Genomic DNA, 27,217 nt, shown 5'->3' with positions numbered 1-27,217 from the left:
AGAATTATTTATTTACAACATTTACACACTATTTATTTTATTTACGTATATAATAAACATATTTATAAATAATACATTTAAAATACACATCGTAATCACGATGTGCTATTTTTAATGTAAGATATCAGTCTTATAAAAGAAAATAAAAGTGAATACAATAATGTTTTATTAAAACATTTAAAGTGTCTTAAAATATTATCTGTGCTTAAAAAAAATTTCAAAGATAAGTATTAAAAGCAACAAACAATTTATCATCACAATCTCTTTAAGTTATAGTTTATATAACATTTATATATCTAGTATAATAATTTATAATTACAAATGCATTTATTTTATTATTTTAAATAACAATATATTATTTTTAATAAATATTTAAAAATACAAACTTTAAATTATTATTTATTTTAAATAAATAGTTCAAATTTTTGATATTACAGCGAAATTATTAGTTTTATGAAAAAATTTTTTAAACAAAAGTTGCTTAAAATTTAATTTTGGTAAAAAAATTAAAATTTTTACTGTAATTTTAAAAATAAGATTTATAAAGAAAGTTTCAAAATTTTTTTTAATAATTACGAATTTTGCTTTTTAAATTACTTAAGCAATATTGATTTTTTTGAAAAATTATATAAAACATTTTTTTTTTCAAAATAAAATTTTTAAAAACTTTTGTTTCAAAAATATTTTTATAGAATCAATACTTTAGCTATAATATCAAAAATTTGAGTCATTAATAATGAAAGGTTCAAATTTTTCAAAATTATGAATCTTACTATTGAACTTATACCGGAAATATTGATTAAAAAAAAAAATCATTTGTTTTTCCAAAATAAAATTTTGAACAACTTTTATTTCAAAAATTTTTTTTATAAAACCAATACTTTACTCACAATATCAAAAATTTTAATCATCGATAATAAAAGGTTCAAATTTTTTTAATAATTATGAATCTTAATTTTGAAATTACATAAAAAATATTGATTTTTTAAAATAAAATTTTGAACTTTTGCTTGAAAAATTTTTTAATGAAACCAATACTTTACGTATAATATCAAAAATTTGAATCATTAACAATGAAAGATTCAAATTTTTTTGATAATTATGAATCTTACTTTTGAAATGACATAGAAAGTATTGATTTTTTTTTAAAATCACAAAAAAAAATTTTCTCCAAAATAAAATTTTGAACAACGTTTATTTCAAAAAATTTTTTTATAAAACCAATACTTTCCTCATAATAACAAAAATTAGAATCATCAATAATAAAAGTTTCAAATTTTTCTTAATATTTATAAATCTTACTTTAAAAATCCAATACTTTCCTCATAATATCAAAAATTTGAACCAATAATTATGATCTGTTTAAATTTCCTACAAAAATCTTTGCGCTACTTAAGATTTACTACCTGGTAAATCTCTAGAAGACCTCTCGCTCCCTCCACCCAGTTCAATCTGAATTTGTTCTAGCGTCTTCCCCTTGGTTTCAGGAACAATAAAGAAAACGAATGCAACACCAATCGCACAGATGATCGAAAAGATCCAAAAGGTCATATCAGTCCCCAGAGCATCTTGAATATCACTAAAGAACTTAGTAACAACAAAAGCCATGAGCCAGTTGAACAGACAAGCGCTGCTTCCAGCGACACTCTTGACCTGGTTGTCAAAAATTTCCCCCATCATCATCCAGGGAATGGGACCGAATCCTAGCGAGAAGAGAATGATGAACAGACAGATGGAAACTAGAGGCAGCCAGCCGATGGAGTCAACCCCGCTGGTGTTGTGGATCTTCATGTTGAAGTAGACTCCAAGAACGAGGGTGGTAAAACACATGGCAACGCTGGAGATCAGGAGCAGCATCCTCCTGCCGAGACGGTCGACAATCAGCGTGCTGACAAAGACAGCAACTACTTGCATGGTTCCAACGATGATTGTCGCTACGCTGGAGTCCAAGGTGCTTCCAGCGGTTTCGAATATGGAGCCAGAATAGAAAATAATCGCGTTGACTCCGCTGAGCTGCTGGAAGAACATCAGCCCGAAGGCGATCAGCAGTCCCTTAATCGCCGCTTTTGAGCGAATTGCGGTAAGAAAAGATACTCTATTGCGGCTCGCTTCATCCAGAGCTTCTTTCTGGGCTTCAAGTTCTGGCTCGATGTTGTAATGCGGTCCTCTGAGCCACCTGTAGCTCTCTCTGGCTTCGTTGATCTGGCCCTTAATTAGGTAATAAAAAAATTATGTTATTTTGATCAAGGATTTTTATATTCTATTAAAATTCTAATCCAAATTATTTTTTTCTAAAGTATTGCTACTAAAGAAGATAAATCGCGTGCCTAAAGGTAAAAGGGCTTATAACAATTTATGCGCCCTTTTACCTTTGCAAAGGTAAAAGGGCGTATAATTTTTTTTTTTATTGCCAATCGAGTAGTAGACACATTCTACGCTTAAAATTAAAAAAAAAATTACAAAGGTAAAAGGGCGTATGTCTTTAATTATACGCCCTTTTACCTTTAAGAATTCGAAATTTTGGTGATCTAAAGGTGAAAGGGCGTATAATTAGGTAGATTTTTATAGAAATCTAACTATTGTAGCCGGTCTCATGTTGTAATTTTAAGAAAATTTTATCATAATATGTTTTATTTCATCGAGTAATGTCGAAAAATGGCATTGGCTCAAAAGTTTATAGATGTTATTTACAGGGTGTCCCAAAAGTCACGGACGCCATTGTAGCATCTGATGAAAAAAATAATTCTGAGACGAGAAGTCCTTAGCCATTTTCAATTAACAGCGTAGATAATTAATTATTAATTAAAAATAACGTCTCTTTATTTGTTAAAGAGAGAGCGCCAGTGTCCAGTAAAGTATGTGCCAAACAAAGACACAACTAACTGTATGACTAACTAGCTTCTATAGCTAACGTAGTCACACATATTTACTTACACATTCACACGTGCAAGCGTCTTCGTTTTGAACGCACTTGACTGGACACTAGTGCTCTCTCTCTAACGCATAAAAGGACGTTATTTTAATTAATAATTAATTATCTATGCGTCTGATTGAAAAATAGCTAAGGACTTTTCGTCTCAGAATTATTTTGTTTATCAGATGCTACAATGGCGTCCGTTACTTTTGGGACACCCTGTATATATATATATATATATATATATGTCGGAAAAGCATTATTAGGGGCGTTAGTACAGTCCATTGGATTCGTTTATTCAATTATTTATTAATTTAGAATAATTAAAATATAACACTGATCTAAATTTTGAAATATAATGTACGCTAACTTGTATAAACAATACTACGATTAATTATCCAAATATAATTAATATACAAGGTAAAAGCGCTGGGGAATGAGACCGAGAACGAATCCGGAGTCAGCAGGATATATTCGATGTCTTTACTTGATCAATGCTCAACGAGAACTACTCGTCTCAGTACCCTAAGTACTTCTTCTCTCAAAAATATTTCGACAGCCCTCATTGTCTGTCGATATCTTTAATTGTATACTTATTACTTCTATCCTGTTATGTGACCTCGGCTACGTTTGGTGACCATTGTCACTCCGAAATCAAGCCCATCGCCATAACCATAAAAATTATAATCGGCTTGTTATAAATAATTATTAAATATTCTATGCTTTACAATTTTGCTTAAAACTAACAGACAAACTAAAATATTGGGAATTTCCCTATCTCTAGGAAAACCCAGCTTGATATTATCTCCGACATATATATATGTGATATAACGCGCCATGTCAGCAGGATTGCGCCCACAGTTCTCAACCGATCTTTATGAAATTTTGTGGGCTTATTCTGTGGATCAATACCAAGATCAAGTTCGAAGATGAGCAAAATCGGCCGGTTAGTTTAAGAGTTGTGGGTGTTTGAAAATTTTTTCATTGTCAAAAAATTTTGAATTTTGTTTTTTTATGAAAATAATCTTCTAGATATAAAAGATAGATAAAATCTATCAAATTTATCTTAAACTTCATTTAATTACCTTTTAATTTAAACTATTATTTGTCTAGTTTTGATGATTTTTTATTAATTCCGTGAATTTAAAAATTTTCAAAAATTTTTCAATTAACGTATTTCAGCCCTTTTTCTTTAAACAATTTTAAGCCGTAAAAGATAAGCTTTAATTTAACAAATTTATGTTAAAACTCACATAATTTTGTTCAATTTGAGCTATTATTCGTCACCTTTTGATACTTTTTCAATTTATTTCGGAGTTTGGAAAATTAAAAAATCAAAATAAATTAATTTTTAGCTTTTATCATCAAATGACTTTTATCTGTTACAAATCCTATTTTTTAGGTAGATGTCTTTGAATATCTATTTGCTGTAGCCGGTCTCACATTACTATTTGCAAAAATATATTAAAAATAAATTTTAGGACATTATTGCCTTTTAATGTGTTTTTAAATATTCAAACAAGAAATCTACCTATCCATGTCGGGTATGGCCGAATGGCGTTTTCGGCCAGTTTACAAAAGAACATATTCGTAGTTTAAAAATGTGACAAAAAAAACTTTCTGTGGAAGTAGCAGCGTAAAATCTCAACTATACAATTTTTAAAGTTAAAAAGAAAATATATTGAAAAACAATTAAGTACGCGTGATTGAATTATTTACGTAGTTTTTACTTTAAATTAATTACTTAATTTTTACGTAATTTGTTTTCGATTGATTTATTTTCTATTTATTTATATCTTCACTTTGTATATGAGGCTGTTATTTTAGTATAACTTGTCTTGTGAAACTATTATTCAACATTTGGAATCAAAATTACAATTTTTTTATGCGCCCTTTTACCTTTAAGATACCAACTTTTTTTTCACAGATTTTTACGTTTCAGAGAATTTCAAACCGAAAGGCAAAAAAATTTTTTATACGCCCTTTCAGCATAAATCCCTATTAACCCTTAGCTATAAGCCCTTTTACCTTTAAGCACGCGAAATATGCCCTTTGGAAGGATTTGTTTACAGTTAAAAATACTTGTTAATATTTAACAAATCATTTATTAGAAACCACTTGTTAGTCCTTAACAAATATTTCTTAGTATTTAAAAAGATTTATTAATATTTAATAAATGAATATCAGATTTATTAAATACAAACAAATCTTTTTAAATACTAAGAAATATTTATTTAATACTAAAAGTCGTCTCTAATAAATGATTTGTTAACTATTAACAAATATTTTTGATACAAATAAATCCTTCTATCAGTGTAAAGGTGGACCATCTTCAGAACTCCGCTGTCCATCTTACGGCATCAAATAAATTATATTATTTTGATCAAGAATTTTAATATTCAATTAAAACTCTTACCCAAACTATATATAAGGCAATATACATGTAAATTACTTAATATTAGTGTTTTATGCCGTAAGATGGACGGCGGAATTCTTAAGATGGTCCACCTTTACAAGCATAAAACTAAAATTAAATTAAAACAAAATTTGGAAAATCCAAAATTGCACGACTCAGAGTCGCACGACGAAAACAGGAATAATTACAGTATAAAATGTAAAATCGGTCCTGTTGTAATCAAAAGCTAGAAAAATTAAAGTTTGAAATAACATTTTTCTAAATTCAATTTTTGAATTTAATTTACAAAGCTTTTAATGTAAATATTACATTCTACAATGTAATTCTTATAATATCTGTAATAATTACAATCTGAAACTACAATTTTTCCAATTTTCATCACGAATCGCCACGTTGCACTATATACTGTAATTTTTCGAGTTTTCTTTTTTCCGTGAATAATAATGAAATGAAGCGAATGTAAAAAAAATTTAAAATATCTAAAATAGGATGATAGTGCATACGTGTCTTTAGTGGGATAAATTCCCTTAATATATATGTCGTAGTCTTTTCGCAAAATTCGTCATTTCATGAAATACCTAGGCACTTCCAGAAGCGTCGGCGTTTAATGAAAAATATTTAAATTGCATTATCAGCCTAGGTATTTCATGAAATGACCACTTTGTGCCGGCATCTCGTGTTTAAAGCCAAGATACATAATCAGACGTATAGAACAATTGGGCTTTTCATGAAATACTTATTATACATTTTGGCACGTTGAATAAAGAAAAAAAATTAATAACATTAAAAAAAAAATTAGGAAAACGGTTGACCCTAAAGGCCATCCCTGCAACTTCCCGCTACCTCCATATCTAAGTGCTCAACAATTCACTTATTTTTTTAGCTCTTCGTGAAATTCACTCCGGATTTTTTACAGTGTATTTTGAATGTATTTTGCTCTTATTTAAAGTTGAAAATTTGAAATATTATTTTTTATGTTAACTTTAATTTACTTCTTCTTATTACTTGATATATCTCTGTTTTATTAAAATTTAAAATTAAACTTAATTGTAAATTTTTAATTATTAGGTAATTTTGAACTGAGTTGTAATATACATACAAATGCAAACCGATGTTAGCCAATGTATTAATATAAATACTGATGGCTCTGAGGGAGCTTAGGTTCTAGAGTCAATAAAATTTTGTATCTGCCTATCTATCTATTTATCCATACATTCTTTAAAATTTCCCAGAATTTATATATAAGAGTATATTCTTGCATAAAAGAAAATTTTCTAACTAAAGTATTTTTTCTTTCTGAGTGTATAAGTATTATTTAAAATAATAATAATGGAGGTTTTACTTGTATCACCTGGGCAGTGTTTTACAAGGGAGGGTGGGGTATTATTTCTCACTTCCCTTTGTTACACAACACACTTTTTTTTCCCCAGCTCTACTTTGTATTTACTTCCATCATTATTATCACTTCCTTATACTCACTACTTCTTTTGACCCCACCCCCCTGCATGTCGGGATTTTTTCATTCCCAACACACACTTCTTAATGCGGCTGTAGACCGACTTGTGCCTTCTGTACCGCATTCACCTTGGTCCTTACCACTCGGGTATTGGAACAGAAACATGGGGAAACCACAGAAAAAACCCATGTTAGTACAGTCGGAGCTGGGTTAACAGGCGAGACCATCTTTTTCTCGCTTTGCTCTCACGGAGTTCAACGGAACTATCTTTGTCGCACTCCCAACAGAAGAACAATTGCAGTTTCGATTGGTTTCACGAAACGAATGACATTTTTGAAAAAAACGCTTTGTGGTGAAATAGTTTATTAAATTATCTATTATCTCTAAAAACGTTTTTTCAAAATTTCTATTCGTTTCGCTAAGCCGATTGAAACTGCTATCACTGGTCTCGGCTGTTAAGTCTACAGTGATTGATAAGAAATTCTTCTTTATCGACCACTGGAGCATTAGGCCCCTATCCTAGTCTGCAGAGATCCCTCGCGCTAGCCAACGCTGACTAGAGTGATCACTCATTCAAGTTGTTGCTTAACAGCCGAGACCAGTGATTGCAGTTTCAATCGGCTTAGCGAAACTAATGGAAATTTTGAAAAAACGTTTTTAGAGATAATAGATAATTAAATAAACTATTTCACCACAAAGCGTTTTTTTCAAAAATTTCATTCGTTTCGTGAAACCAATCGAAACTGCAATTGCTCTGCTGTTGGGAGTGCGACAGAGATAGTTCCGTTGAACTCCGTGAGAGCAAAGCGAGAAAAAGATGGTCTCGCCTGTTAAATGGGTGATCACCCAAGTCAGACGTGTGCCGCCCGGCTATCTCTGCCACCTCCAGAGGCTGGCAACATTAACGCACATATTTTTATTTATAATCACTGAAAAATATTGGTGCGTGTCGGGATCGAACCCGGGTCCCACTCTTTCGAAAAGCGGGCACCGAACCGACCAAGCTATTGCCAGCCTCTATTATTTAAAATAATAAATCTGATAATGCAATTCATATGTGGGCACATTATCTAAAATTTTAATTATTTATTGTATTGCTGTCGTTTCTTTCAATTTTTCTGACGGCGCCTATATTTATGATGGCGCCTATACTAAGTCAGGTAATTACTTTAAGCTTATTACAGAAAACTTAATCTATGTCTTTTCAAAGAAACCGGACGGAACGTTCAATGACCATCTTATTTAAAAAGACTTTTCTTATTTGAATGGTAAATTATAACAAAAGAAAAATATGTAGATCCTAACCATGGCGCTACTATTCTTTTTGCTATTCTTTAATAGCATCGGGTAATTCCAAAAATTGGAATAAGTATTACTGCATGTACAAGTATTGCACTTATATTATATTCAATTATTTTTACTGTAAAAATACTCGCCTAATCAAACTTTTCATTCTGTAAGAAATGAATCTTTTTTTTTGCAGTGTTCAATTTTCATTTATTCATCAGGCTATAGTCTTTTTTTTTTGTTCCTTTATTGAGCCAATAATTGCACACCTCATACGCGAAGCGTATGAGGTTGTGCTCTATACTCGCCTTACAAACATCAAGTGATTTTTTGAACTTAAATTGTCTCTATTTATTCTGAAAATTTTAAAGAAAAAAATTTTTATAGGCGCTTAGACTCGAACTTATAACTAGCAAAATTACAAGCACTATTTTCATACAATTATAAAGTATTAAATGAAAAGATTCTTTCCTTTTTCATGTTCAAATAATAGTATACTTATTGTCATATTTAGCCTATTCAATAATTATTCTATTGTCATCAAGCGCCATAGCTTATCCAATTGTTAGTACATTCAGTAATTATCCGATCAACTAAAGTGTCTAATCACCAAATCTTACCCGAATAATACATTCACATTCGATATGCCCTTACCTGGGTTTCAAAAGTTAAATTTTGGCGCACGCACTAATGAGTTGTATGAAATAAAGGTACATAAAGGTACAAAGAACTGTGTTGGTTAACTCTAAGTAGTAGGAGGAGTTTTTTCATGTCGTGTTTAATCTACAAAGCGCTTTATCTGCAGCAAAAGCCACTTATTAGAAATAACTTGCAAATATGTGAGCCTAGGCCGCGAAGGGGTGATGAACGTAATGATTTGCTTGTTGTACCTGGTTGCCACAGCACCAAGTATGACAAATCTTTCTTAGTAAGTGCGATTAGAGTATGGAATCGGTTACCTTCATATTGCACCTCACAACTGACTTTTCCTGCTTTCCGTAAAGCGTGTTTTGAGTAATTGTTAAGTGAAGAGAATGCGAGATTTGATCACAATCTCTAATAAAATATTTCTATTTGATGATGGAGTGATGTATTGATGTACGCATTATATGTATATAAATGTATCAATAATATTTGTAATACACTAATTTTGTTAATTTAACATTTAATGTAATGTATTTTGGAAGGCCGCAAGGAGCTACGACTCCATGGTCTTAAAACAATAAATAATAATAATAATAATAATAATAATTTCTATTTTTGAACTATAGCCAAATTTTGCTATACTAATGAGTAATGAGGTACTTGACACTGTTAGTATATTTTCAAAATCAGTCTTAGGACATTCTTCAGAGCGATCACTTCGCAATCTACTCCGAGTTATTTTGGCTTCAAGTGCTTTTCTAAAGTGAAACTTTAATTTGTATAATTTTCTTGATCAAAATGTCTGGAAAGTTAAGAATTATGCTTGCTTTGGACGTGATGAGGCTGCCTGAAGAAAAAATCATTCAAGTAGCCAAATTCACGGAAAAAATCCAACCCAATGCGATCGTCGATGGAGAGATCGACTTTTGGGAATTTACCTCCGAGACCATCAGGAGAGTTTTCATGATGGTCCAGATGATTGTTAAAAATAATCAGCAGTCTATCATTAATTTGGAAGAGTTGAAGCAGAAAGTTCAGCAAAATGAAAAATTGCTGAATGCTGTTGAAAAATATTTGCCAAACTTTTTAATGCCAAAAAAGGAAAGTAAAAATGAAACTAGCAGCAGTGATAGCAGCAGCGACAGTAGCAGTGATGAAGAAGAAATTGATAAGACTTCACATGCTAACAACTTCGAAGGGAATTTTAAAAAATTGTTAGAATGCAGCTATTATTGCAAGATCTTTACTAGTGATGAGAAAAAATCAGTAAAGATGAAAATCAAGAGGGATGTCAAAGTAAATCTTGATCTAAGTGAGAGTGAAAGTGAAAATGAAGATGAACCTGAAGGTGACTTATTCGGATCCAAGGTGTATTAAGGTATCTGTGGCCTTAGAACGCCTTGATTCTATTCCGACATCATTGAATAAAAAACCAGTGATGTTTGGTCAAACCATCAGCCAGCCTAGCAGTCAAGCTAGCAGCGAAGCTACCAATCAAGCCAAGAGAAAAAAATCACTGGGAGCTCAGGAAAGGATTTTGAAACGATTTAGGCAATTCAAGAGAAGAAAGTGAAAAACCTGAACTGTAATCAGGATTTTGTTTGTTAATTTATGTATTATAACTTAAATTTTTGAATATTTTAAAATTTTTTTTTTATATTTTTCATTTTTTATGTAATTATAAAATTATATTTAGTTTTTTTAAATATGTAATTTTTATAAATATTGTAGATAATAAATTTAAACTTAAGTTTTTAATTTTTGTAAATATTTAATTTTTATAAATACTGTAAATAGAATAATAATAAAAATAATATGTAAATAATGTAAATAATATTTAATAATAATAATAATGATGTAAATGATATATAAATATATTTTACAAAAGTTATATATTAAGATTAAATAAAAATTTTTTAATACTCATAATTAATGTTTTTTTTTTTTTTTTTTATTATAATTATTATAAGGTTTTTATTATCATATAATTTTCAATGGTTTAAAAAAATAATAGTTTAAAAGATTGCGTAAATTATGTGTAAATTTAATTTAAAACGAAAGAGAATTTTTCCCATGTTAATTAAATGGAAAACTAAAATAAAAATAGCGACCCCTTAGAATTGAGCTATAGGGCTCATGTTTGGTGAGGATTTTTTTTGTATCAAATAGAAATATTTGAGAGGGTAAGAGTTAAAAAAAAAATTAAAAAGTTTTTTTGAAGCACCCTAATATATATGTATATATGAAAAATATATCAAGAATGCATGTGGATACTTAAATAAAAGCTTTTAGAGAGTATAACATCACTCTTTGGAACGATTCGGACCGGTAGATTTTGAGAAATCGCAGAAAAACTACAAAAAAAAAATTAGGAAAACGGTTGACTCTGAAGGCCATCCCTGCAACTTCCCGCCAATTCTACAAATATAAATAATGCTGTGAAGCGGGAAAGAATAGGAGTTACGGTAATTATTACGTAAAGCGTTCCACATTCACGTAACAGGATATTGGTAGGAAAGGATTGAGAAAGGAATGTGGAGAGGATCATCTTAATATGAGTTTATAGAATATGCGAGAAAAAATTATTAGATAGCTCGGACTGGGATTCGAACCCAGAACCTTCCGAAGACATGTCGGCTACTCTACTATTTGAGCTATCCGGTCTATGCTAAATTTCCTTTCGCTTATTCTATATACAGCTTATTCTATATTCTTCCTGCCAATACCTAACGCTTGAAATTGCACTTATGACGGTTTTGAGCTCTTCGGGCTCATAAATACAATTTGTGTATTATTTTGAGCTTTCCAAGCTCAAAAAATAAATTTTATATGCTTTTGAGCTCTTTGAGCTCAAAAGTTTGATAAAAGACAATTTTTCAAATTTTTAAGCCGCAATAACTTTTGAATGAATGAACCGATTTTCACGCGGTTGGTGGTATTCGACGCAGTTTTTCAAGTTTCATATAAAATCTTCAAGTTTTAATTGATAGAGCGAAAAATTTCGGAGTAATTCCGAAAAGACACTTCTTTCGGTTTTCTTTCGTCAACGATAACTCACGAAGGAATCAACCGATTTTGACCGGACTGGTGGCGATCGACGTGGTTTTTTTATGTTGAGAGCTGAGTAGTTTTTGGAATTGATCGGTAAAGCCGTTTAAAAGTTATTCCAAAAAAACCACTTTTGAAAAAAATTTTTTTGTAGTTTTTTTGCGATTTCTCAAAATCTACCGGTCCGAATCGTTCTAAAGTATATTCAAAATCTTCGATTTTCTTAGCGGGAAGTTAAAAAGGAAAGAATAAAAGCAAATACAGATTAATTTGTAAAAAAATATAACGAATATTTTAGAAAATGACGGTATACTCCAGTTTACTTAAGAAAGTTAAATATTATGGGTAAAACCAATAACTTCCCGATTTTTTTAAATTTTCAATTTTCTTAGCGGGAAGTTAAAAATTAATAATATCAAAAAATGGAAGAAATAAAAGCGAATAAAGATTTATTTGTAGAAAAATATAATGAATGTTATAAAAAATAACCTCACACACGAACGTATAATATTTACCTTTTTTAAGTAAACTGAAGTATACGGTCGTTTTCCAAAATATTCGTTATATTTTTTTACAAATTAATCTGTATTTGCTTTTATTCTTTCCTTTTCTTTTAATGTTATTAATTCTTTTTTTCTTTATTCAACGCGCCAAAATGTATAATAAGTATCACATGAAAATACCAATTGTTCTATGCGTCTGATTATGTATCTTGGCTTTAAACACAAGATGCCGGCACAAAGTGGTCATTTCATGAAATACCTAGGCTGATAATGCAATTTAAATATTTTTCACTAAACGCCGATGCTTCTGGAAGTGCCTAGGTATTTCATGAAATGACGGATTTTGCGAAAAGACTACGACATATATATAGATATACAGTCCTACGGTTTTTTTTTTTTAATTTTATTAACTGTAAATAAACGACTCTAAGTTACACAGCCTTTTTCATTCGGTGACCTACAATTCTTTCAGAGAATTTTCCAAAAAAAAATTTGATTGAATCAATGGATTTTTTCGCAAGTTAAAGTGTTTTCAGTTAAAAAGTTTTTTTAACTATTTTGATTTTTTTTCCATTTCTATTGCACTTAATGAATTTTTCAAAAGTATGAAATTAATTTCCATTAAATTATCTTGACAATAATATACAAAATATCTTGATTCCGTGAACTAACAAGGATTGAATAATAAAAATAGTTGCCGAAATGAGGCGAAAAAAATTTTTCGATCGTAAAGCACTCTCTGATGCTTCGTATTATGAGTCGTGCAATAAAATTAATTTAAAAAAATAAAATTTTTTACCTTCATGAGATAGTACGTCGGCGTCTCGGGCATGAAGAAGAAAACTCCGCAGAAAATCAGCGGAATTATCGCAGAAATTAGTGACAAATTGTAGATCGAGATCTCAGAGCCTAAGATGTAAGTAACCAGGATACCTGTGACCATCATCAGCTGGAAGTAGGACCCCAAGCTGCCCCGAATCGAGCTCTCCGCGATTTCCCCGGTATACATCGGGGCTGTTACGCAGAAAGCTCCGCCGCTTACTCCCAAAATGTAGCGCCCGATGTCGAACATCACTACGGAGTTTGACCAGATTATTAGCACCCATCCGAGGACAAATGGCACTGTCAGGATTAACATCGCTCGCTTGCGCCCGATTATGTTGCTGAGGATTCCGATCGGTACGCAGATTGTCGCGGCTCCCAGGTTGAATATCGATCCGATCCAGGAAAACTCTGTTGGTGATATTGGGATGTTGTATTCTGCGGAGAGAAGTACTCCGTCTTTTCCAGCGGGAGAAGTCCAGCCGAGGACCATTCCCGCTGCGAGAGCTCCTAGTGTTGCTGCTAGACCCGCTATGTATTGCGGAAGCTTTCGGCCGGTGTTTTCATTTTCGCTGGTCGCTGAGACTAGCGTTTGTTGGGATATTCCGATGTTTTTTTCAACCATTCTGCGATATTGGCCTCCCACTAGTGGGGTTCTTTCTGTCACCTGAAAAAATTATTTTTATTGTTAATAATAGTGTAATTATATGACATTTAGCAATTTTTTTAGTTAAATTATTATGAAAAATTACAAGTGCAAATTTTTTTTTATAATTAATTTTTAATGAAAATCAAAAAAAATATACAGATATTATGATTATTATTATCTATATTATTAAAAGAATGAGAAAAATTTTGTCTCCAGGAAAGTCGTATGATAAAATGGGTTCTTTTAGTGAAATTTAGTGTCATTGTAAAGGTCTTAACTTGAATTTGTGCCTTTTTAAGGTTTCATATCATTTTCACCGATAGTCAATTTATTACGATAAGTATTGAAGCTGCATTCGAAAATGCGCTATTTCTAGATACATAATTAAGAAATGACCCTGTTTCTCATGAACTATTGACATTTTTAAAGATATAAGCTCACCCCGACATTACACTCATCGAGACCTTTCATTTGAGTACCCACATCAATTTTTCATATATTTATATATATTATATATATATGTATATATGAAAAATATATGAAAATGCATGTGGGTATTCAAATGAAAGCTTTTGATGAGTGTAACATCAAGATGAGTTTATATCTTTAAAAATATCAATAGTTAATAAAGTAAAGTGCAAGTTAACATAATTAAGAAACGACTTTGTATCTTCAGAACTATTGACATTTTTAAAGAAATATGCTTACCCCAACATTACACTCGTCGAGAGCTTTCATTTGAGTACCCTCATCAACTTTTCATATATTTATATATATTATATATATGAATATATGAAAAATATATGAAAATGCATGTGGGTATTCAAATGAAAGCTTTTGATGAGTGTAACATCAAGATGAGTTTATATCTTTAAAAATATCAATATTTAAGAAAGTACAGTGCAATTTAAAAAAATCAATTATTATTATTTCGCCTTAAAAATTATTATTTTTTGATAAAACGTAATAATAGTAATTAATTTTATTATTAATAAATTGCTTGCTATAGATTATTTTAATTTACTTAGACATTTAAATTGCGCGCGCACTTTTTAAAATCTCTTAAGTTACCAACTTAATAATAAAAAATGATTGACAGGTAAACGATACACATGAACGTGTTCACTCCGTTGTGTATTTGCTACAGAAAATAAATTAAGTTTGACAAATAAACAAAAACAAATATCGACAATGGTATAATGAATGAATGTTAATTAACAATACAAACAATAACAACAATGTGAAAGTTACATACTAATGAACTGGATGAACTCGGTTCGCCCATTGTTTGATATCCTCGCTCCATCGCGCAATGTTATCGAATCCAAACAATCACCTCTTTATAAAATATTTATATTTTATCTGTATTTACATATATGTACATTCAGAAAAAAACAAACAAAATATAAAAACCTAATAAAATTATAAAATTAACAACATGTTAATATTATCAAACGGTACATATCGTATTATCGAATTAGCGAGCCGCGATACGGCAGGTTTCTCTAACTGGGACAACTACTGTCAGTACTGTCAGCTATTTCATCTCCATCTACATCAACTACTCAACAAGTTTCATTTTACGATAATGTTATTTTATCAATTTAAGTTGCTGGAACTTGTCACACATTTGCGCGCTTTTTAATTTTATTTATTTTATTATTTTTTGATCAAATGATCTAAAAAAACTTTAATTAATAAATTTAATGATTTCATTGTTTCAAATGTCAAAATTTGTCCCGTTAAGTTGATAATTTTTTTTTTTTTTTTTAATTTGACGAAATTAAAAATAATATTTAAAAATTACATATGTTTATTTAACATGAAATTCATTAGTAATATTTTAAATATTAATTATTAAAAATTAATTTAGCAGATATTTGATAATTTAAATAATTTTTTAACAAACAAATTATGGCAAAAAAATGAGAAAAAAAAATTGACATGTAGAAATTAATTAAAAAGATTATTAAGTACCAGCAACTCAAAATAAATAAAATTTTGCTTTATTCAATGATTATTTTTGTTAAATTGCACTGCATTTTCTTAACTATTGACAATTTTAAAGATATAAGCTCATTCCGATGTTACACTCATCAAGAGCTTTCATTTGAGTACCCACATGCATTTTCATATATTTTTCATATATTCATGTATATAAATATATAAAATATATGAAAAATTGATGTGGGTACTCAAATGAAAGATCTCATTGAGTATAACATCGTGGTGAGCTTATATCTTTAAAAATGTCAATAGTTCTCAAGATACAAGGTCGTTTTTAAATTATGTTAAATGGCACTGTACTTTCTTAAATATTGACAATTTTGAAAATATAAGCTCTTCTTGATGTTACACTCATCAAGAGCTTTCATTTGAGTACCCACATGCATTTTCATATATTTTTCATATATTCATATATATAAATATATAAAATATATGAAAAATTGATGTGGGTACTCAAATGAAAGATCTCATTGAGTATAACATCGGGGTGAGCTTATATCTTTAAAAATGTCAATAGTTCTCAAGATACAAGGTCGTTTTTAAATTATGTTAAATGGCACTGTACTTTCTTAAATACTGACAATTTTGAAAATATAAGTTTTTCTTGATGTTACACTCATCAAGAGCTTTCATTTGAGTACCCACATGCATTTTCATATATTTTTCATATATTCATGTATATAAATATATAAAATATATGAAAAATTGATGTGGGTACTCAAATGAAAGATCTCATTGAGTATAACATCGTGGTGAGCTTATATCTTTAAAAATGTCAATAGTTCTCAAGATACAAGGTCGTTTTTAAATTATGTTAAATGGCACTGTACTTTCTTAAATACTGACAATTTTGAAAATATAAGTTTTTCTTGATGTTACACTCATCAAGAGCTTTCATTTGAGTACCCACATGCATTTTCATATATTTTTCATATATTCATATATATAAATATATAAAATATATGAAAAATTGATGTGGGTACTCAAATGAAAGATCTCATTGAGTATAACATCGGGGTGAGCTTATATCTTTAAAAATGTCAATAGTTCTCAAGATACTAGGTCGTTTTTAAATTATGTTAAATGGCACTGTACTTTCTTAAATATTGACAATTTTGAAAATATAAGCTCTTCTTGATGTTACACTCATCAAAAGCTTTCATTTGAGTACCCACATGCATTTTCATATATTTTTCATATATTCATATATATAAATATATAAAATATATGAAAAATTGATGTGGGTACTCAAATGAAAGATCTCATTGAGTATAACATCGTGGTGAGCTTATATCTTTAAAAATGTCAATAGTTCTCAAGATACAAGGTCGTTTTTAAATTATGTTAAATGGCACTGTACTTTCTTAAATATTGACAATTTTGAAAATATAAGTTTTTCTTGATGTTACACTCATCAAGAGCTTTCATTTGAGTACCCACATGCATTTTCATATATTTTTCATATATTCATATATATAAATATATAAAATATATGAAAAATTGATGTGGGTACTCAAATGAAAGATCTCATTGAGTATAACATCGGGGTGAGCTTATATCTTTAAAAATGTCAATAGTTCTCAAGATACTAGGTCGTTTTTAAATTATGTTAAATGGCACTGTACTTTCTTAAATATTGACAATTTTGAAAATATAAGCTCTTCTTGATGTTACACTCATCAAGAGCTTTCATTTGAGTACCCACATGCATTTTCATATATTTTTCATATATTCATATATATAAATATATAAAATATATGAAAAATTGATGTGGGTACTCAAATGAAAGATCTCATTGAGTATAACATCGGGGTGAGCTTATATCTTTAAAAATGTCAATAGTTCTCAAGATACTAGGTCGTTTTTAAATTATGTTAAATGGCACTGTACTTTCTTAAATATTGACAATTTTAAAAATATAAGCTCATCTTGATGTTACACTCATCAAGAGCTTTCATTTGAGTACCCACATGCATTTTCATATATACACATATATAAATATATAAAATATATGAAAAATTGATGTGGGTACTCAAATGAAAGCTCTTGATGAGGGTAATGTAACAAAAATTACGCTCCAGCTAACAGTGGAGTGGTCAGTTCAGTGGACACGTAATTTTGTCCAGGTCGCCCAATATTCAAAAAAACTAAATAAACGATAAACTACTTGGGAGGTAACTCTTCACCTCCCAAGCAATCCGCAGCTTTTCCTCAGGCTGGGTTAGTGCACGATTTTGGACGCCAGTTGTTCTTTTCACTAGGGAAACAACAAACCCCTTGATTTTCAGGCCGATCTGCAGGTATTCAGGGGAAAACAATATATTAATATTAAGAGAGAGAGAAAAGGAGAAAAAGTAATTTACGTAAATTAAGTTATTAATAAAGCAGCAAATATTAATAAAAATAAACTATTTATTTATAAACGGAAGTTATTTAATAACAAAACCTATTGTCTAAATAACAAAAAAACTCCTTTGTGGAATCTTTAAGCTCGCATACAATTTTTTCTATATTTTAATCTAATGTAATATCGCGCATATATCGATTATTAATTTAATATTTCAATTCTCGGCGCCGATATTTGTATTAACAATAATTACATAATATACTAAATATTTGGAAATTTCAATTATGGTTTGAATCAAAAATAACTGATTAATTATAAATTTTTGCCATTACTTGTCAGTTTGATATTATTTAATGGCTTCGGCGTTCAATAAATAAAGAAAAATTTGAAAAAATATAAATAAAATAAAGATAATAATAATTAATAAGGATGTAATATCTCAATTAAAATTGCTGACCATATCGAGGACCCAACACGCGGCTTTCGGGACAGGTACAAGTGTTCCCTTAGGATAACCCTTACTCGCTACGGGATCGACCCGATAAATCGATAGTAATCTTAATAAACGATAAAAGAACGAATTAATCGAGCCAGGAGACAGCGGTGTACGGATAATAATTAATCTCAGCCTCTGAGTACTCACCAGAAAAAGGAAACTCAATAACCCAAGGCGCCAAATCCACACTCCTTACAATAACAGAGTTCCCGCGTGTCTTCCTCACACCAAGCGGGCTACCGCGTGTCTGCTTAATTTTCCTCACCGTAAACCGTTTGAGGCCTCGTGTTCGACAACGAGGGCCTCTCTAGCCATTTTCCCAAATTCAATAGACCCTTCGCTCGCGACCGATATTACAGGACTTCACCCGTGCTAGTAAAGGCTATGATTTATTACTTATAATAAGATTAGGTACTATATGACAATTATTTACGGCGATATATACAAATAATAATAATAATAAATTGATAAATAATTCATTATAAATATCTGAAATAAAGTAAAATTAATTCTTAAATTAATAACAATGATATCAAAAATTTCAAATATAAATAATAGTAATATTAAATTCAAGAAATAAATTAATAAATAGATACAAAATAATAAAATTCAGAGACACACTGAGTGTGGACTTGTTGCGCAGGGAAGGACGCACACAGGGGATAAAAACCCTGTTACAGTAACATCGGGATGAGCTTATATCTTTCAAAATGTCAATAGTTGTCAAGATATAAGGTTGTTTCTTAATTATGTAAAATTGCACTGTACTTTCTTAACAAATGACATCTTTAAAGATATAAGCTCATTTCGATGTTACACTCATCAAGAGCATTCATTTGAGTACCCACATGCATTTTCATATATTTTTCATACATACATATATATAAATATAAAAAATATATGAAAAATTTATATGGTTACTCAAATGAAAGGTCTCGATGAGTGCAACATCGGGATGAGCTTATATCTTTAAAATTGTCAATATTTTTCGAGATACAAAATCATTTCTTAATTATGTTAAATTGCACTGTACTTTCTTAATTATTGACATTTTTAAAGATATAAGCTCATTCCGATGTTACACTCGATAAGAGCTTTCATTTGAGTACCCACATGCATTTTCATATATATTTCATATATACATATATATATAATATATGTAAATATATGAAAAATTGATGTGGGTACTCAAATGAAAGGTCTCGATGAGTCTAATCTCGGGATGAGCTTATATCTTTAAAAATGTCAATAGTTTTCAAGATACAAGGTCGTTTCTTAATTATGTTAAATTGCACTGTACTTCACTGATAGAAGGATTTCTTAGTATTTAAAAAGATTTCTTTGTATTTAAGAAATCATTTCTTAAACATCATTTCTTAATATTTAAAAAATATTTCTTAAATACAAAGAAAGATTTCTTAAATATTAAGAAATATAAATACTAAGAAATATTTCTTAAATACAAAGAAATATTTTTTAAATACTAAGAAATATTTTTTAAATGCTAAGAAATGATGTTTAAGAAATGATTTCTTAAATACAAAGAAATCTTCTTAAATGCTAAGAAATCCTTCTGTGTTTCTTAACAATTGACATCTTTAAAGATATAAGCTCATTCCGATGTTACACTCATCAAGAGCTTTCATTTGAGTACCCACATGCATTTTGATATATTTTTCATATATACATATATATAAATATAAAAAATATATGAAAAATTTATATGGGTACTCAAATGAAAGGTCTCGATGAGTGCAACATCGGGATGAGCTTATATCTTTAAAATTGTCAATATTTTTCAAGATACAAAATCATTTCTTAATTATGTTAAATTGCACTGTACTTTCTTAACTATTGACATTTTTAAAGATATAAGCTCATTCCGATGTTACACTCATCAAGAGCTTTCATTTGAGTACCCACATGCATTTTCATATATATTTCATATATACATATATATAATATATATAAATATATGAAAAATTGATGTGGGTACTCAAATGAAAGGTCTCGATGAGTCTAATCTCGGGATGAGCTTATATCTTTAAAAATGTCAATAGTTCTCAAGATACAGGGTCATTTCTTAATTATGTATCTAGAGAAGGAGCATTTTTGAATGCAGCCTAAAACTTATCATAATAAATTTACTATTGGTGAGAATAATATGAAACCTTGGAAAGGCACACCTCCAGGTCAGGACCTTTCTAATGATACCAAATTTAACCATAAAAACCCATTTTATCATATAAATACACTGGCCACAAAATTTTGCTTATTATCTTAACAATATAGATGATAATGACTATCTTAGATCTAATTTAAATTAACGCAAATATGATATCTGTCTAGACTTGACATTGCCGAGACACAATTAAATCATTTAGAATTTGGCCGAAAAAGACTTAGAAGCGCGTCAAGAAGCGCGAGTTATGTTTATATTGATAAAATTTACGGTAAATAATTTTAATTATAGGATATTTTGTAAAATGTATGCATGTATATATTGTAAACAAAAACAGTATCTCATAAAATGAACGCTCGAGTTTAATTAAAACAGTTAAAGTATATTTTCAGCGTGTAAAAAGGTAACGTTTATTGTTATAAGCAGGTTTAATAATGAAAGCGCTGAATTGCGTAGTCGATGATATTGCCTGGTGTGCTCGCAGCGTTAATAAATGCAACCATGCGATAACGTTTCTCGTGCAAATTGGATTCAGTGACTTCCATAGGTCAAAGTTACATTCATAAATACACCAGTATACTATTCAAAATTTATTTTGTTTTTTTGTCCGTAAGTAATAAGTAATTAGTAATTAGTATTTAATATTTAGCACTTATTCTATTTAAAGAGTTTCCTTTTTAAACCTGTTTGAATAATTATCAGTGCATAAATAATCTATAAACATTTAAATTTCAGGCAAATCGATCCTCTGTTGGATTATATAATGACCGACACTTGCATTGGTGTTTAAATTTTAAGTGACGAACTAAACAAGTAAAGTATGATATTTATACGAAGGATTTAATGTGATAATTACCGGAATGTCGAGGAAAAAATGATCCATAAATAAATAAATAAAATAAAAATCAACGCGAACATTTTCCTTTTATGCAATTTAATTATGTAATTAAATTCGACGCAGAATTAAAGACCGGATGAGGTGCGACAGTCAAGTTTGAATTAAATAATTATTATTGTACGGATGTTTTTTTATTTCACAGTGATTAAGAAAATATTTTGAGGTAAAATTAATTATTATTGATAAAATAATACAGTAATTTATCACATCTGTCAGAAGTCTGAAAAAATAAATTTATATTTTTTTTTTAATTGAAAAAATTAAAAAAAATTAAAGTAAATATTTTTGCTAATCTCTGGATTTCAGTTTTTAAATTAATTTAGCAGATATTTAATAATTTTAAGAATATTTTTAACAAATAAATTATGGCAAAAAAAATTATGAAAAATAATTTAACAGATATTTATTAATTTTTTTAACAACTAAATTGGAGCAAAAAAAATTAGAAAAAAAATTTGACATGCAGAAATTTAAAAAAAATAAAAAATGCAATTTTTTGGTTAAAAAAAATTAAAAAATGATCAAATGACTGCTAACTTTAATGTCATAAAAAATTGACTTTAATGTCTTAAAAAATTTTTAAATCCAATTTTTTGGAGATAATTTGTCGGAAAAAATTTGTTAGTTAAAAAATTGTCAAGTAACTGTTAACTTTAATCTCATTATTTCAGTACTCGGATAAAATAAATATTTATAGGACTAATAGTATCATTAATAATAATAATAGTAAAACTAAAACGATATCATCAAATAATGATGATTATGATGGTGATAAAAAAAAAAAGCAGAGATTTATATGTATTTTTTAATAAAAAATCAAAGTATTTCCAGCGCATTAGCTGGATGCTCAATCGAGCGTGATTATCGTCATGATACACAGAATAAGTATTTGTTCTGTTCTCGTGGGAAAACAAATGGCTGCGAAAGCCAAGTGGATATTATTTTCGATAGCAAAGTGGGTCAATCGATGTATTTAAAAAAAAAAAAAGAAATTTGCTCGTGTAAACTGTTAATTCACTATTTATATTTTTCATATACAGGGGTATGCGCTTTTTATCAGTTTAAACATTCATTTGATTTTATCAAGTAAAATTAATTGAATGCATTTTAATATATATTTTATTTTGATTTATTTCCGGGCTCAATCTCAGATCTTTTATTCTACAATTTTCTAATAGATCTTTTTTTAATTAAAACATTTTAATTAATTTCGCTAATTTATTTTAATAAAAATTTTTGGAGATAAAACAATTATAAAATACATTTTTTGCAAAAAAATTGAGAAAAAATTTTTACGAAAAAAAATTAATTGAAAATTTTTATAAAAAATAAAAAAAAATTTTTATAAAAAATAAAAAAAAATTTTTATAAAAAATAAAAAAAAAATTTTTATAAAAAATAAAAAAAAAAAAAATTCTAAAAATAATTAAAAATTTCCAATTTTAGATTAAATACACAATAATAAACTTTAAGGCAATTGTAATTTAATGCAAATGTAAATAAAAAGTTAGTAAATTTATCTTCACTGTATTACTTAACGCGTAATAATATTAAATATTTACTATTAATTGTGTCTACTGATAATATAAAGCTATTTGAAATTTTACGCTCAAATATTTGCTCAATAAAATTAAAATAAATTTTACTTTCATTGATTTTGACATTACAAAATTTTTTTTTTTTTTTTAAGATAAGCGTGATAAAAATTAATCGCCGGCCTAAGAAGAAAGGAGCGGAATGAATTGAAATGAGAAAAGATGTGTATAATGGAGAGATAATAGTGTAAGTGAAGGTATAGGCGGAGAATAAGAAATAAGAAGGGCGATGGGTGTCTGTGGGCCACTTGCAAATCGATTCACTCGGTTCGTTATGCGGCTGCGTTTATTTGTAATTCACGGCAAACACTAAGAGCTGCCCAGAAATAGTCTAAGGGTCGTCGCTTACTTCAGCAAGAAAGAATCAACCGAGTAATTGGATAGACCGGGTACGGGTAAAGAACTACGCTCGAGAATTTTAAGAAATTATTTGAATAATGAGAAATTTATTATACTTTTTAAAGAATATTTAATTGCTATAAGGAAATGAGGGACGTTTTTTTACGTACATCAAAGAAATTCATTTAAAATTTTAATTTGAAAAAATTTTTTCTCTTTTTTTAATGTTAAGATTTTTTTATATAATTTAAAAATCAAAAAATTTGTTAAAAAAATTATTTTTTTCTAAAATTTAAAATTTAAAATTTGAAAAATTAATTTAATAAATTGAACTGTAAAAAATAAATTTTAAAAATCTTTACATTAAAATATTTTTAAATTATATTTAAAAAAATACTTTTTAAAAATTTAAGTCAAATTTTGAAATGAAAATTTTTATTTGAAAAAATTTAAAAAATTTAAAGATTTTTTTATAATTTAGAAATCAAAAAATTTCTTAAAATTATTTTTAATATTTGTTTTTTTTTTTATTTTAAATTTAACATTAAAAAAATTAATTCAAAAATCTTAATTCAATAAATTGAACTGTAAAAAATGAATTTAAAAATATTTACATTGAAATATTTTTTAATTTTATTTAAAAAAATATTTTTTTTTTAATTTAAGTCAAATTTTGAAATTAAAATTTTAATTTAAAAAAATTTTTTCTCTCTTTTAAATGTCAAGATTTTTTTATAATTTAAAAATCAAAAAATTTGTTAAAATTATTTTTAATATTTTTTTTTTGAAAATTTTGGATTTTAAAATTTGAAAAATTAATTTAATAAAATTAATTCAATAAATTGAACTGTAAAAAATGAATTTTAAAAATCTTTACATTAAAATATTTAAAATTTAAGTCAAATTTAAAAATTAAAATTTTTTGTCCTAATTTATTAAAAAAGAAATAAAAAATTTTTAGTTTATTAATTACATTAAAAAAAAATATTGAAGCGGCAAAGGATGAAAAATTTAAAGATCAATGTATCATACCGTGATAAAGAAAAGTCCAAAGATATTATCGAGCCACTTAATTACTTGTTTACTATTAAATTTAAATTATACTCGGGTTATCACTGATTGCTACACTTAGACGATGTACTGGCCTGTGTTTCGCCGCCGGCGAGGCTTTTAAATCAACTAATTCTCCCACTACACATTTAGCAAGCGATAAACTGAATCGAGAGGTGGAAAATATGTTATTACTTATAATAAAATATATACCACCCGAAGAAAATTTAATATAGAGTTTCTCGGTGAAGATCAATGTACACAGCAATAGTCGATAGTTATAATAGTTAACTGAAAAAAAATATTTAATCATCTATTTATTATTATTATTGCATCGCCAGATAATTCCAAGTGCATTTAATTGCGTAAAGAATAATATTTAATGCAAAAATTGCATAAATCTCAGAAGTTTCAAGTGGAAGATTATCGCTCGAAAAATTATTAACTATCATATCTATTGATTCAATCATCGTTTGATAACGTGTCGTCTTTATAAATCAATATTTAATTATCTATTTGATATTACTTGCAATTATTTATTTACCTGATAAAGCGAAAAAAAATTAAAAATTTATTAATTGACTCACCTTATTATTTTTATTTTCAGTTTCAAGCTCGGGTTATTAATTATTAATTAATAATTAATGAAGTTCCAAAAGGAAGCGGAGATTGCCCCATAGTCTGTCGTCTTCACGATCAAAATCAATTCAAGGAAGTTATTTATTCGCTGATCTTACACAAGAGTTTTTGGTTTTTTTTTTAATCAAAATTTAGTTTTTTTTTTTTGAGGTTGAGATCGGTGTTTTGGTTCGGATTTTTTAACGTGTTAATCTGTTGAAATTTAGGGAAGATGATGAATAATGGAGCAAAAGGATAAGACCGGATAACGTATGGATGCCGCGTAGCAATGATATCGACTGGATTGATGGAGAAAACCAGCGGACATGTGGGGGAGTTCGGATAAGGGTAAAGGGTGAAGAGGTAGTTGCGGTAAGGGTGAAACTGGGTAGGAAATTATGCTCCGATTGTTCGTCTATGTTTATTCACCGACACACCTTTGATCCATGAAGTTCGTCTTTCAATAAAAATACTTTCTAATTATTTAATTTAGTTTCATTTTATAATTTTAAAATTGCACGACTATTATTGTTATTATTTTGTCTTAAAAAATTATTATCATTATTAATTTTTTGATAAATAACAATAATAATAACTAAAAAAATTTATATTATTACACGGAAAAAAGTAAACTGTAATATTCACCCGGATTCCGGTTAATTTTTATAGTTTCAAACTGTAAAGCGGACATCGGGGTGCACAGTAAAAAATTTTGCGTCATTGCGTCAAAAAATTTTGTGTTAAAAATTTTTGTGTTAAATATTTAACACTTTTATATGTAAATTTAACATTTATTGTGTTAAATTAACACAAAAAAGTGTTAAATTGACACAAAAAAGTGTTAAATATTTAACACAAAATTTTTTGACGCATTGACGAAAATTTTTTACTGTGTGGCAAAAATATAAATATTACAGAACTTAATGTAGAAAGTATAAAAGCCACAATTTACATCCAATTTAATATCCAAAATAAGTGATTAGAAGCTGTCACTTTAGTAAATAATGACTCATCTTAAAAAATTACAGTTTCAAACAGTAAAAATTGCCATTTTAATATATAGTCCATATATATATTATATAAAATATTACAACTCTAGATGTATATATGTGGCGTACTCATGCATATTATGACGATGACAACTTTTATAACTTTTTGAATCGTTATATCTCAGAAACGGTGGCTCGTAAGAAAAAAAGTATTGATACATTTTTTATAGATAATTTTATGATCTACAATTTTTGTCTGAAGTACTTTTATGATAAAACTTACCGTTTTGCTGAAAATCGCGAAAAACTCATTTTTTTGACCTTTGACCTTGAATTAAATTTTTTCCTTACAGGGGAATGATGGGGAACTTCTAGACATTGTTTATAATTATATTTTGAACAATTTCACTGAAATTCAGCTTTTTGGGACTTTATGTAACTTCACTCTCATTTTTTGGTCTAAATTGACCGGACTATGAGGAGAAGGGGAACTTAGATAAAAGAGAAAGGGGTCTTACTCTGGGAGAATTTAACATTTCAAACAGTAAAAATTATACTTTTAAAATATACATTTTACCAGTCCAAGCAAGTCAATAATTACAGTTTGATTTTTAGCGTTGCGTTTAAAATTTACCATTTTACTTTGTAAATATTGACGTTGCTTGTATTAGAATTTTACTAACTTTATTTTATACTTTTTACATATCATAAGATCATTTTTTAGGTACGAAATGATAAATATCAAAGTCTGAATTCTTAATAATTATACTTTAACATTTTAGACATTTACATAGTGAATATTACTGTTTGAAATAGTATTTTCTTCCATGTAAATAGTAAATTGTAACGTTTAAATGGTAAATATTATAAAGTGAATAGTAATATCACGATTTTACTGTTTGAAATGGTAATTTTTAGCGGTTGATCATTACTTATTATAAATCGACTGTTGTTTA

General features: G+C 28.4%; 1 protein-coding gene and 1 long non-coding RNA gene across 3 annotated transcripts; one reads left to right on the top strand and one right to left on the bottom strand.

Annotated features, from left to right (window-relative positions):
- Positions 1-1,323: 1,323 nt before the first annotated feature.
- Positions 1,324-24,798, bottom strand: LOC123258578 (facilitated trehalose transporter Tret1). Of its 2 annotated transcripts, none has more exons than XM_044718681.1 (3): positions 24,637-24,798; positions 13,069-13,758; positions 1,324-2,208 (listed from the first exon to the last, which is right to left on the bottom strand). In XM_044718681.1, exons 2-3 carry the CDS (start codon positions 13,714-13,716, stop codon positions 1,393-1,395), a joined length of 1,464 nt encoding a protein of 487 aa, XP_044574616.1. In that variant the 5' UTR covers positions 13,717-13,758; positions 24,637-24,798; the 3' UTR covers positions 1,324-1,392. The 2 variants fall into 2 exon arrangements, with proteins under 2 accessions (XP_044574616.1, XP_044574615.1); XM_044718680.1 differs by lacking the exon at positions 24,637-24,798 and adding an exon at positions 14,996-15,250.
- LOC123258579 lies at positions 21,159-25,806 on the top strand. Its single transcript, XR_006508095.1, has 4 exons — positions 21,159-21,381; positions 21,508-21,833; positions 23,361-23,452; positions 25,262-25,806. It is a non-coding gene; the product is annotated as an uncharacterized LOC123258579 (long non-coding RNA).
- The last annotated feature ends 1,411 nt before the right edge of the window (positions 25,807-27,217 follow it).

Source organism: Cotesia glomerata, linkage group LG2 (genome assembly GCF_020080835.1).
Source record: "Cotesia glomerata isolate CgM1 linkage group LG2, MPM_Cglom_v2.3, whole genome shotgun sequence".
Lineage (NCBI taxonomy): Eukaryota > Metazoa > Arthropoda > Insecta > Hymenoptera > Braconidae > Cotesia > Cotesia glomerata.
Note: the sequence above shows the minus strand (reverse complement) of the source record. Positions and strands in the feature narration are given on the sequence as shown.